The sequence below is a fragment of the Mycteria americana genome, chromosome 1 (genome assembly GCF_035582795.1).
Source record: "Mycteria americana isolate JAX WOST 10 ecotype Jacksonville Zoo and Gardens chromosome 1, USCA_MyAme_1.0, whole genome shotgun sequence".
NCBI lineage: Eukaryota > Metazoa > Chordata > Aves > Ciconiiformes > Ciconiidae > Mycteria > Mycteria americana.
Window position 1 is genome coordinate 101877519 of NC_134365.1, and position 13537 is coordinate 101891055.

Sequence of the window (13537 nt, forward strand, 5' to 3'; positions counted from 1 at the left end):
GAAAACAAACCTGGAGATGTAATCATGTCCTTACTTTTGTTAAAGTTCAAAGCTCTACTCAGCGGAGCTGGTATTGAAACTCAGAAAGGTCATTTTGATACCCTAAGGTGCAAAATTGACTGGACTTGTTCAGAGGAGTTGGATAAAACTTCAGAGGTGGGGCAGAGGGATCTCACTAACCCATCGCCTTTCTAAAAGATAATTCCAGCATCCAAACAGTTGCTTTTCTGGAGTGAGCTGTAGGGATTTTTAAATTTTTTTTTTAATGTTTCCTTTCTTATGAAAACAAATTGTTCGATTGTTGAAGCATTGTTGAAAATTATTGAGAATATATTTATGAGGAGGAAAAGATTTACAATAAGAAATGATACAGTGAAATGGAAGAATTTTTCTTTACAAATGCATGTGACTACTGTTAAGTGATCCATTTTGCTAAAAATTCACTGAAGTGGTGTCACCCTTCTTATTTCCATAAACACTTTAGAGAAGTAGCTTTTATTTTTTTATATTTAAACTGTTTTAAACAAGAATCAAAATTTAACAGAAAATAGTTTAATTCAGAAGATTAGATATGAACTCCCACTGGTGTAATTTTGGAAACAGAATTACGTGGTAGTAATTTGCTGGGTTAGGATTGTATTCCCCACCGGTAGTCTTCTGCTTCTTAGTTTCTTAGACGCTTGTTAAATCCTAGCACAAGTACTTATTTTGCAGTGTAAATACTCATTTTGCAGTGTGAAACTGATGTAAGATTGAAATTCCGGCCCTTGGACTGAAGATTCCTTTTACATTTCTGCAGTGAATGAATGAAAGAAATAAAGATAATCCTGTCTGAAAGAAATCTTGGGATGGTGACAAAAGAGTTCCAGTCTGTGAGAGTGACGGGTAGACTGAATGAAACACCAGCATGTACAGCCTTAAATTTGCAGAGATGTTATTAAACCAGACACACTGTAAGCAGAAACTTTAGTGCCACGCTCCTTTTTTTTTCATTAAACTACTGCGTCCTGCTGTTTCAGGCAAAATATGGAGGAAAATCCCATTAATCTGCTGGAAAAATATTGATGAAAGAAGAATAGCAGACGAAACGAACAGTGGTTGAAACTTGCTAGCAATTAAGTGAACAATAGGATGAATGTTAAGGTTCAGTCAGGGCAGTTTAGTGTAATAAGGTGTGGGAATGGTGCTTGCTTTTTTTTTTTCCCAGTTGGTTTCTCATACCATTTTTATATCTATATTTGGATGGAAAGGTTCGCATTGCATTGGTCTCTTCTTTTAATAATAATTAAAAAAACCTGTTAAAGCATAGCTGCCTCACATAAGAGGACAATTATTAAAACCAGAACTTTTGAATTGGTGCCTAGGAAAGGAGGGTTTTATAGAAAATCTAGAGTGAAGAGCTACCGTTTAAATAAATAATAATTAAAGCACCAAAATATGTTTTAGTCCACGGTAGGCTTCCCACAAACTTTGTGCAGTAACAGATAGCAACGAGTGACATTGGATTTCTTGATTTAGTTGTTGGGAAGCTAGAAGGCAGCTAGAGGATTTTTGCTCTGTTCTGCTTTTTTTGAGAGGCAAGACTTTTTGAGATATACGTGTTGGAGAGAGAGAGAGAAAGAAGGATTAAAAGAAGAGCATAGGTGGGTGGAGATGAACTGAAAGTTGGACCTGAATCTTAGAAAAATCTGACCAGAATCCAAACTTTCTCCAATTAATGACAGTGTTAGGAACCCAGAATTCAGTGCTGACAATGATCTGAACACTGAGCAAAGCACAAATTAAGAAATTCCTTGCCTCCCTGAAAGTCTAAGCTTTGTTTACATTAGTAAGCTTCATGCCTATGATTTACCAGTGGTGAATTTCAACAGAGACTGTAGTTAGGCAGAGTAGAGGCATTTTTACCATTCTATTTGATCTTTCTGTAATGGTACTTTCTTTTTTTTTTAAAAAAAAAAAAGGCAAAGCAAGTTATGTCTGTCCAGCCTTAATGTTCATGACCAGCCGTGGAGAACACCCACTTAAGGCATTTATATCAAAACAGGTTCTGAGATGGTAAGGGCCTTATCCTGCAAAAACTTTTCTCCCACGGACGATTTACCTCAGAGAGCAAATGTCCTAGCAAAAATCCCAGTTTTTCTGGAGGATGTGGTTACAGCTATGGAAAATGTACTGTGCTCACCCAAACCATCTAGAGGTAACCCAACTGTAGGGAAACCTCATCGGTCTCTTTTGTTCCCAGCCCACCCACCCACACTGCCCTGCAGTCTTTCTCTCATGCCTGTGCTTTTTCTTCTGTCTCTTCCCTCCCATAAATCAACATTCAGCCATAAAGAGTAGAAGGCAAAGATCATCTTTTCTTTTCCTCATTGGGAAGACCGCATACCCATTTCTTCTTACTAAATGCTGTTTACCAGAAGGGGGACGCTTTGATCCTGTAGATGCCCAGAAAAAAAAGACACAGGAAAACAATCATATGTTTAATGGCATTGCTTTTTCCATAGTTAGTTAGTTGTGTTGATCCTGAAAACTGGGTTAAACCTGGACAGAGGGTGTTCAAGAAATGGAAGCAGAAATTGTCCAGGCTGAGCAAGGAAAGCAATTCTGGAGAAGAGGCGCGAGGGACTCGCGTAGTTTGTGGAACATAACGGAAACCGGAGCTGTTCATGGGAAGGTAATGGAAGTAGAGGAATAAGCAGAAGACAGGGTCTGAAAAACTGGCTTGTGGGTAGGTGGGAATAGAACAGTCATTTAGGCATTTACCTTTGTTATAAATATTTGTATTTCTCACATATGGAAATAGTGAAAAAAGATGTTAGCGGGGTTTTGGTTGCAAAGGCAGCAAATGAAGTCAGGGGCAATTCCATTTTTCATATGGATAGCTCAGCACACATGTTCTGCATTAATTACCTCCATAAATTCCGTTAACCTGGCAAACAATGAAAATATCATGTTGGTGACATCACTGTATTGGAAAATAAAACCGGTTTTAGCATCTTGATTTTCTCAACATGACATTTGAGGAGATTTCTTATGCTATCTGCATTTTACTCCCCCAATTTGCACCAAGATGTTTAGTCATTTGCTCTGTGGGTTTATTTTATCTGTGGAGTAGCTGTGTAAGGACCCAAGCATTTCATAGCCCATGCAAGCCGGAACCCTTGATTCATGGAATTAGAGAAGAAAAGCTTGACAAAACTCTGTCAGGGCACACCCGAGTAGGTGGCTTTCCAAATGTAGTACTTCAGGATTCTCAGAAATTTTTTTAAAAGTCTTAACTTCTGTGTTTCAAACTTAAAAAAACCCAAAACAAACAAACAAAAAACAAACACCACCCAAACCAACAAAACCTACAATCAAACCCAACCCAACACAACTATATTCACTTGCAATGGTTTTTATTTTTCTGTGCCCCATGCAAGGAATTTCTTAAAAGCAATTTTTTTCTGAGTTGTGGCATGCTGCCAGATAATTCACTTGAGATGATTCACTTGAGGGGGTATCACAGCCTTTTTAAGAAATAAATGGTCATTTGCTGGACTTATGCTCTGTCTCAAAAATTTCTGTCATCAAAGGACTATTGATTACTTGCTGTGATTTTTGGTGATTTCAGGACCTTGAATATGTTTGAACTGCAGTAAAATTTGTGGGAACTTAGGAACTTTTAGTCATGGGTGCTGCATGTGCCCAGGTGTCTTTTCTGTGACGCTTTTTGGTGTCTAGATTTCTAGAAACTGAGCATATGTCGTACTAGGTTTTGAATTCTCAGTTTACCTTAAATGAACATGGATACTATGTAGCAACATTTTTTTTTTACCCTTTTAAGTTGCTAGAAGCCTTCCCAAGGGGGATATTTGTGGCACTGTGGTAGACACCACATCTATCAGATCTTAGGAGAGCTCAATTCTGAAAAACTAGTGAATACTGAATATCATTATTTTTCCCCAAGGGAGGAGGAATGCAGAAATAAAAAGACTTAGTTGTGCAGTGTGCTTAAGCCCTTCTAGGAAGTGCTTTAGAGCTTATTAAAATTATTTGAGTAACATTTGCTGTTGAGTTTTGGCTCGACATAGGCATATGGTGCCATTTTATGTGCTTCTGGATTTGGGCACCCAATGGGACTGGCAGATACAACGCTTCCTGCGAAAGACCCACTTCTGTTCTGGGCTGGTGAAAGGCATGGAGTGGCTGGGTTTAGGTAACTGAATCTCATCCTTAGTTTGGTATAATTTTTTTTTTTGTCTTTTCCCTGAGAAAGGTGAACTTGGGTTTTGCAATTTAAACTCCCTTTTAACACAGTGTCCCCCATTTTGCATTTACACGTTTAACGTGATGCTTCACTGATGTCAGATTTAATGCTATAGTGGTAGAGTAGAATGAGATTTGCAGGATTTGGACTTGAATGTAAGTTCAGCTCAACAGTAATTCAGGTATCTAAGGGTTTATGCCTCTTGTAGGTGATACTGGAAAAGGACCAATTGGAACTGTTTGGGGGGAAAAAAAAAAAGAATGCAAAGCAGTGAAAGCAACACAGTAATTTGGAACCCATTAGGTTAATCCATTTTTAATTTTTATATCCTTGTCTTAATGAAAAGAACTGGCACATATCAACTTACAGGAAATAGCCTAATAAAACTGAAACCTTATTAGGCCCCTTTGATAAACATTGCATTCCAGCCCACCAGTCATATGTTTTTGCATACTTGGAAATTGAGCTTTACGCCACTTTAACAATATCAAGAGAACTCTCAGGTTTCAAACTAATAAAAAAGAAATAAAATCTGTTTTGTCTGTGTTCATCCATGAGAATGGATGGGCGGTTGTCAACATAATGCAGACAGGTACTCTGAGAAAAAGCAGTGTACAGATTTTTCACCTCGCTCCTACAAAAAGAGCTGCTAGTTCATACGTCATCATCGGTGCAGAAACGGCTTGTCTTTGTTTTCTCTTTACAGTAGCCAGAATAACTTCTGCAAGGCGCTAAGGTAGGCGGTTTGAGTGTGTCTGCACACCTATATAAACTCGATACAGATTGGCGAGAGGATAAGACGAAAGCTTTACATATGTTGCATAGCCTTAGCTATCGCTTGGAGTCTCTCCACAATAGGATGGCGGGAACAGCTTTTGGTGTTACATGAACACTCCTAAGATTTCTAGGAACAAAATGTTTACTCGTTTTCTGTTCTGCTTTGAAAACAGTTCCATTTTTGTCTGCTGAGGAACAGTATAGTTCTCCAGTTTTGCTCTCTGAAACCTCTCATGTGAGGCTTTTATTTTTGGACCTGTTGTCGTCCTGTCTGTTCAGGAGGCTTAGGGTAGTGTTGTCCCTTTTCCGCACACAGGCTCCTTACTTAGGGAAAGGAGGAAGACTCCTGGAGAGCTTCTACTTGGCGTCAGGTGCAGGTGATGGAAGCCAGGCTGCCTGGGCTGAGGTGTACGTAGAGCTGCCGGTTAGCACGGTCGGAGCCACCGTGCAGGGGGCACGGGAGTGCTGCAGATCCCTAGCAATATTGAAGTTCATGCTGTGCACAGCAAGCAGGGAGAGGGCTGCTATGCAGTTGTAGAGCCTCCCTGATCAGCTCTGGTTTTGCAGTTTACAATCCGTGCTTTTATTTATAGGCATTCCTGCATTGCTCATCGTTGTCCTGTGTTCCCTCTTTCGTGGCAGCTTTTTGAGAGAAACTTGCAGTAAGGTTCCTGCTTTGGCTGCTTCAGTATTCAGCTGCAGGAAAAACTGAGGTATCTAAATGTGGCCTCAGATGCTCTCGGAGAGTGTGTTTGATGAGAAGAGTAAAATCTGGGAGGAAAATGAAACTCTTCCTCTTCAAAAGCTACGGGCAACTGCCATAAAAATAGAATTTGCCAAAGAATCCAAATTGATGTAGGAACCTTATAAGTTCTATAGAAGCAATAATCTATAGGATAACTTGACACCTATTGCTAGTCTTTTGTTTTTTCATCTGAGATTTGTAACACAATCTCTCAATTTTGGAAACAGTTATTTACTGAACATTTAAATGAAAATAATGGAGGCTTGGGCTATCCAGTCTTCTTTTGTGAAGATTCCTGTATTCAGTATTGGAGCAACTCTTTTTTAATTAATTTCGGTTTTTCCCTTGTTTGTTCATCTCTTGCCCCCACCCTGGTGGAGTTCTTCAGTCAGCAATTTAACCACAGATTGAATATGACAGTTGCCAAATTTGGAATGTTCTGCACAAAATCATATTCGTATTGTACAGTATAACGGCGCAGGCAAGAAGGGTTGAAAGTGCAGACCTCACAGCATTGTGCCCCTCGAAGGACTGTAGCCTGGCTTTGAGCTGCAGCAGAAATCTCACGTTTGGAAAAGAGTTGTGTGGTAAATGGGCCAAACTTTGTTGGCACGTGGGTTGGGTACGCGTTGCAAAGTATGTTCTGTTGTCTGTTTTTAGGAGACTTTACTGTGCGTAGCTGAGTGCCGCTTTGCTCCTGGGGTGCCCCAGGCTGGAGGGAGACACAGCTGTAGAAGCAGAGCTAGTAGATGGGGACCTAGCAGTTCTCTCTTATGCTAAGGTCGTTTTCTTCCGAGCAACAATTACATCTTCATTACAACATTTGCGGGGAAATGTAGGACCATAAAATCACAGCAGACTTGGCTTTTTTGTTAATGGACGAGCAGCAAATCAGGCCCCAAGTCTGCTGCGTAGAACCAGGCCTCACTCTTGAACTCCCTTCCATGAAGAGCGTATCGCATTTGTTAGCATTGCTTCATGGAGTGGTTTCTTATCTACTAATTTTACTTACTTATTTATTTGTTGTCCCTTCCCAAATATTTCGTGGTCTACCTTAGCAGATGTCAGCATGATTTCAGCAACATCAGCTGAAGTTCAGCAAACATCAGCATGACGGCTGATCCTAGCAATTACGGTGAATGCACCGAGGTGCAACTTTGGCCTTGCCCGGGCCCAGCCTGTCTGTCCGTAGATGTTGCTTCTAGCCTCAGAATAAACCAAAGACGCAAAGCTGATCTGCTGCAGCTCCTCTTATTTCACTTTTGCCGCTGCTGGGGGGATGGAAGGTTGAGAAGACTCAGATCTGTACCCGTAGGTGATGAAAATCCAGGTGCAAGTAAGTCCTTTTAGCCAGGAGGAGCCCACCCTTCTAAAAATGTACGTCAGGGTTTGCGCTGACTCCGCTCTGTCCCACCCCAAAACCAAGTTTTGACTAACTTCCTGCCGCAGAGTATTTTCTTTGCCGCTCAGGATTATATGACACGTTTCAATTATGGGCATTCACCATTTCTTTTTTTTTTTCTTGGGTTGCATAGCAAGTTTAATTTTCCCATTTGTTAGCATTTTTTTAATAACTTAACTAGCATATTTCTACACTGACAGTTTGATGCCAAACGAAAACAGAAAACAGTGGTGGTTTCTTGTTCTTTGGGGTTTTTTTTAACTTTTAATTGGAGATGTTAATTAGTTGAAGAAGAAATATTTTACATATTTTACCTCATTGACTCTTACTCTGTATTTTTGATGTAAAGAATATGATTTGGAAGTGCTTTCCAGTAGTGAAGTTGCTTGTAGGTGGTTCTTTAGATATCGCAAGTTGCCTCCTAGCAGGCTTTCCTCCCCATTTCTTAGGTAGCGAGGGGGATGTTGGGGTGATTCTTCCCGGCACAACATTTGTTTGTTTGTTTTTTTTTTACCGGGGGAGGTATTTATACTGTGTTCAGTTCACTGTAGCAGTTGTTCCGCCGTGTGTTTCTGGAAATGCTGCTGCTTTCGGACTGCATTCAGGTATCTTGTTAGTTTTACAGTTCTTTTTCTTTCACTGGCATTACTTACTCCTGATGAAACCTGCTGTTAGTGAGCCTCGCAGCAGGCCCTCTGCCGTCACCCTCAAACTGGAAGCAGTCCCTGACAGCACGAGCGGGCCCGCGTGTCCAACTCCACCCCAGCCCTCGTTCATCTTCTGCCTGATGCCGTGAAAAGGAGAGTGAGCAAACTTTGCATTTCGTGTCCACGTCCCCGCTCCAGCTGCTGGAAAGAGATTCATCTTTACCGCCGGGGCAGAAATGCATAGTGAGGGAACTGATAATGCTTTCTCTTGCGGTTGTGAACGGGGGAGGCCAGAAGAGTCAGGCAGGAGAGCGTTTCTAAAAAGAGAACGTGTTCTTAATTGGCATTTTGCTGGTATGCTGCCGCTTGGCAGAAATAGCTAGGGTGTACGGTACGGTGAGCAGGGCTGTTGTACGGAAGGACCAAGTCACTGGTTTTTAGAGGCAGAAGTGATGGTTCCTCAGTTTGTAGAGCACTGCAGTACTTTAATACCAGTAAATTCTCCCTCATACTTACCATTAGTTTTAAAGGGAGTTAATTACATGATGGGAACCAATGCAGGACACTGAGATTATTAGCACTTTTTTTTTTTTTTTATGTTGTTTAATGAGAACTCGTCTGTGTCTCCTTAGCATAACCAGTGATCCTTTTCAAGGCATTCTGTAGGAAAGGGGAGTTGATAGCAACAAAGCTGTTCAGCTAGTCTGAGTTACCCTTAGTAACCAGCTGGTCAACCTCAGAGATTTCTGTAACAGTTAGCTGAATGATACGCAGTTTTGCAGGAGGAGTAGATACAAGGACTGTAAATGAGTCGGGTGAGAAACGCATAAGCTTCAGAAAGAGCCTGGAAATCCTGATTCTCTTTCGTGTGGCTTGACTTAGAGGTAGTAAAACTACCTCTTTATTCCCTTCTGGAAAGCAGTAATAGTTAGAAAGGAAGAAGAGTTATTGGCTTTATTTTGGGGACATAATATGCCAACGCTTCCTCTTCTTCTGTTCCCCAGTACCCCATTTAAGAACATGAGAGTTGTGGGTGATCGGACCCTGAAGTTAGGACCATATCTGACCCGCAGTTACGATTGCTTGCACAGCCATGCTCTTCGCTGGGCCAGTTGTTCTGGAGTACCTGGTTGTTACACTTGCGACGAAAGAAAATATATTGCCACACGAAGTAGCTTGGCCTCTTTTTTTTTTGTTTGTTTGTTTTTGTCTTGTCTTAAAGACACAGACCTTGCACAGGATAGTGCCACAAGAGAGGTTAAACTCTCTTCTCTCCAGTTCCCTCTTTCATCTGGTAAATACGTGGCTGTAGGCAATTGTAGTACATTTAAACATCGGCTTTCATTTCACTTTAATTGTATGTGGGAAAATGTTGGGGTCACACTGATATATGCCCGCTGATCATGATCTGACTGAATATGTCTTCATGTTACACTTCATGAGTTGATCAGGTCAGTTTTGTGAACCAAGAGTTGCCTTTTGTTACACTAGAGGATATATCAGGGTTGAAAGAAGTTGAAATGAGCAATCGAGTGCTTATGTAAACTTTTACTTTTTTACTTTTTACCTAATACTACAAATGCATGCATGCAAAAAAAAAATCAGACAATTAATATCTAATCCATTCTTTTTGCTTTTCTTCAGTCTTAGTGTAGGGAAATGCTATTTTCTCCTTCAATTTCCAGATTAATATGTAATGTTAGGACATATAATGACAAAATGTAACACTACCCTTCCCTATCAGTTTTGTCTAGGGACCATGATCATTGCAGCCTGTAAGTTCTGTATTAATTGTTTGCTCTCTATCGAGGTGTGCAACTCTTTCTTGAAGTCACAGGAAAAATGAGTGTCATAAAGCTTTTTTTTAGGGAGAGGGAGGCGTTTCTCTCAGGTGACTAGCTGGAAGGAAATATGTTTTGTATTTTAGATACTATTAAAGAACAGTACACTTTGGTGAAAAGTACTTTTTTTCCAAAATTTTTTATAGGGATAAAAGTATTGTATGTATGAATTTCAGCTGGATTCTAAACAATTTCAGCACTCAGGCAGTCTGCCCTGTGCTTCTGCTTGCCTGTAATGTAATTCTTACTAGACAAATGATAGACATCCAGGCAAAGCGACAGTTATCTAGGGGGTCAGTATAATTAAGTTTAATTAAGTTTTCTTTCTTTGGCTATTTCCACCCCACCCCCCGTCTTTTATTTCTTGGCATTTCACAAAAAAAAAAAAAAAAAGGAACGAGTGGTCTTTATAATCACTGAAGACCATGTGGCTAGATAGGTGAAGGAACTTCAGGTTTTCTGATCTTATTCCACTGGATATTAAATAGTTACTTGACACGACAAGCTTTGTTCCTTTTTGCAAAAATGAAAATGGAGGAAGTTGAAGACTGTGCAGTATGAAAGCATATAAATATGTTTAGCACAAAACTACTTTATTAATAAAGTTACAGGTCTGGAACATTGCTTTGATTTTTTGTCAGTAATGGGAGCATTCGTACCGCTCTCTTTAGGTACCTACTTCCATTCTCTGACTTGCATCTGAACTAGAATCCTACTGTAGTCAGTGTGAAAACCTCCCTTCTAAGGATTTCTAAAATGTAGTGAAACCTATGAGCATGGAAAAGTAGTTTGCCTAACAGTGCCAGTTTGAAGGAGATGAAGAAGATAAGGAAGGTGGAATGAAGGAGAGAGGCTGACAAAATGTTAATGTCATAGATCTAATCTCAGTGTATTGCAACACAAGTTGCCCCATGGCTGGGGCATCCACCTGTCATGGGCCGTACATGGCTTGCACTGAATATTTCATTGCGCCCCATGGCCCTATCGTAATGCCTGTGATTACTTCTTGTAGGAGTACCTGGTAACCTGGTAAACCTGCTCTGAGAGATAGGCAGGCAGTAGGGAGTTGGCATAGAGAGATACAGCGATGCTGTTCCGCACCTTGAGGACATGCTGTAACTGCTAGGCTGCTTGGCAAGCCTGCAGAGAGAAACTACCACCAGGTTTTGATTCTATTGCCTGTTTATTTTTCCAGATGAGGTCGATTAATTTGGCCTGAATTCATAAATTTCAGAGCGGCCACAATCATGTTTTTAAGAAGCTTGTTCTTAAATAATATATTTATTCTTTAAGTTTACTTCTGAGTGATTTGCCTTAGCAACTTATTGCCAAGTAATTTACCTTAGAAGTCATACTTCCTTCACCACCATGTATTGCAGATGCGCAGCAAACATATCTGTCTTATCCCAGGAGATCCACAATCTGTGGGAATTTGTAATCACGAAAGCAAGAAGTGCACTTTTTCCTTTTGAATTCTTATTAGTATTTCCTTTTGGTAGATGCAAACCTTGCTTCAGAATAGTCTGCGTAGAGCCCTATGCACTCAATAAAGAGCTGACTGATTTTTCTTTGTGTAGGTGATTAAGAATGTAATTATTGATAAATTCAGAGCTAAGAAATATATAATACTAGATTATGTTCTTTCTGTAAGATTAGGAAAGATATTTTGTTTATTGATGTAGGTAAAAATTCAAAATACTGTTGTTTTCTTTTAAAGGGGTGTATAACTGCAGGGGGAAACATTTTTCCTCACATAGATGGCAGAGCAGGTCATTCATGGTAGTATAGCACTGCGTATATACACATACACAACACAAATGCGTGTGCACAGAAACGTAGACGAATGTGTATATTTGTGGTTGTTTATGACATGGTCTTATTTCTAATACTGTACACCTGTTTTTCCCTGCTGTGTCTCCTCCTGTACATCCCAATAACAGGAAAAAAAAAAGCCTTCGTAGCTCTATTTTTTGTAAGTGATATCCAAAATTAAACAGCAATTAAAAGGAGAATGATGAAATAATAGAAATAGCTTAACTGAGCAGATTCATAGATAATTTCCTTCATTTTTTCCCCTTCCTAGTCCTATTCTTTTATTTTCTCTGAGCACTAGTACCCAGACCATCTGGTTCTGGGAGCAGTGACATCCCTTCAGACTTACAAATAGAAGCTGAAGCTGCTCAGACTGCTACAGTGGCCACCTCCAATCGATCCATCATTCTCAGGTGTTAAAATTCCCTTGCATATGATGGGATTTATTTCTTTTCTCATTGTCAGTAATTTCCATATTGAAGGAAAAAAAAGGGGGGAGGGGGCAATGAAAGTAAGCCCAAATTGCAGATAATAAATATTGAAGGTGCACAGGTTGGTGCAGTTGCGAACAGTGTTGTCATGTTGTATACTAATACGTCATTGGTTTTTGTTTATATAGAGGCTATTTTTTTTGTATGATACTTTGTATCAATTCACTTGTTCTACTTCATGTTAATAAATAAATGGTTAGTTAGGGAACTGTGTGATTAAGCACTTGGAGGCTATATGGCTAGGACTAGGAACAGAATTTATTTTTGTGCTTGTAAAAACCAAATAAGTAAATACCAAAGAAGAATATCTGTTACTTTTTATTTATTTATTTATTTAAAATACATGCCATGTTTTAAAATGGGTATAAAAACACTGTGATTTGATTGACTGGAAAATGTCTATATCAGACCTTTTACAAATAAAATCTTCCTTCTTACTCTGAGAATTGTTGCATGCCTCTAAAAAGAAAAAAAGATAACAGTGAGATTAGCAATGAATTGATGGCCCTCTTTAAAAGTAGGTTTGTCTGAACTTGCAACATTGTAAATAATTACTTTTGTATCTAATGTGTTACACATGACATTTGGAAAACACTTCACTACTACATGACAATTTGAGAACAAATTAGATCAGAAGGAAGAAAGAACTGCAGAAAGACTTTAATCAGCATTCATTATTTATTCCTGTATTCTGAGAAAATTATATATGCCAAATACAGGCCTTTAATCAAATAATGATTAAAATATTCAGATCTCACCTATGTAGTTAGATGCATTGACCCAAATTTCAGGCGTCCAAGGGGAAAACGCTGTAGTTTGTGCAGCTGATAGAAGCACTCTGTTCCCACCCCCTGCTGTAATTAATTTGGCCAGCGATCCATTGTTTGTTTTTTGTCACTTTTTTTGTTTTGAAAAGTTCCCCCGTCTGCTGTTCATACCATGTTTTAAGATAAACAAGACAATCCTTTTCATTTGTCTGTCTCTTTCTTCTTTGTAGCTAACTGTCAGGCCACCTGAACAAATCAACTGCTTCACAAGGTCCCCAAATAAACACATCTTTTGGTATGGGTAACTGAGGTTAACTGGACAGAGGCAAATGAAACTCATTCCTCTTCATTTTGTCTTTTGTAGTTAATCTGCTGGATTCAAAAACAATTCAAGGGGAGCTGGGCTGGATCTCCTACCCATCACACGGGGTGAGTTCACTAGACTGTGAAATGGAAAAGTGCTGCTACAGACCAATGTGCTATTTAACTATTGTTTCCTCTTCAGAGGACACCGTGCAATAGCGCTGGTTCTTTAGAGCTTCAAAAATAGTCTGCTCTAAACTTGCAATATGTGGCTTATATAGATATGGTGCCTTCTCTTTAGAACACACATCGTGCTGCATGTAATCCCCAGGAAGAGCTCACTCATTGGAGAAAATGAAAGCAAGAGGTGCAGTGAGCAAAAAAAAAAAATTGTCTTTAAGTACTGTTCCTTCTGTCACAACGTATATTTCTAAAAGATATGATGGGACTGTTTCATAGTATTACTTGCTAATTTATTCAGATGGCAGTCCTGGAAGGTGAAA

The 13537-nt window shown here is 39.6% G+C and overlaps 1 protein-coding gene across 5 annotated transcripts in view; it reads left to right on the top strand.

Annotated features, from left to right (window-relative positions):
• EPHA3 (EPH receptor A3) overlaps positions 1–13537 on the top strand; it is a 235603-nt gene that overhangs the window by 5410 nt on the left and 216656 nt on the right. For 4 of the 5 annotated variants that reach the window (XM_075515385.1, XM_075515413.1, XM_075515393.1 and 1 more), the window contains exon 2: positions 13096–13160. In XM_075515385.1, coding sequence (XP_075371500.1) covers positions 13096–13160 — 65 coding nt within the window. Of the gene's footprint in view, positions 1–8019; positions 8064–13095; positions 13161–13537 lie in introns of those variants that run through there. The other variant, XM_075515404.1, reaches the window with a different exon arrangement.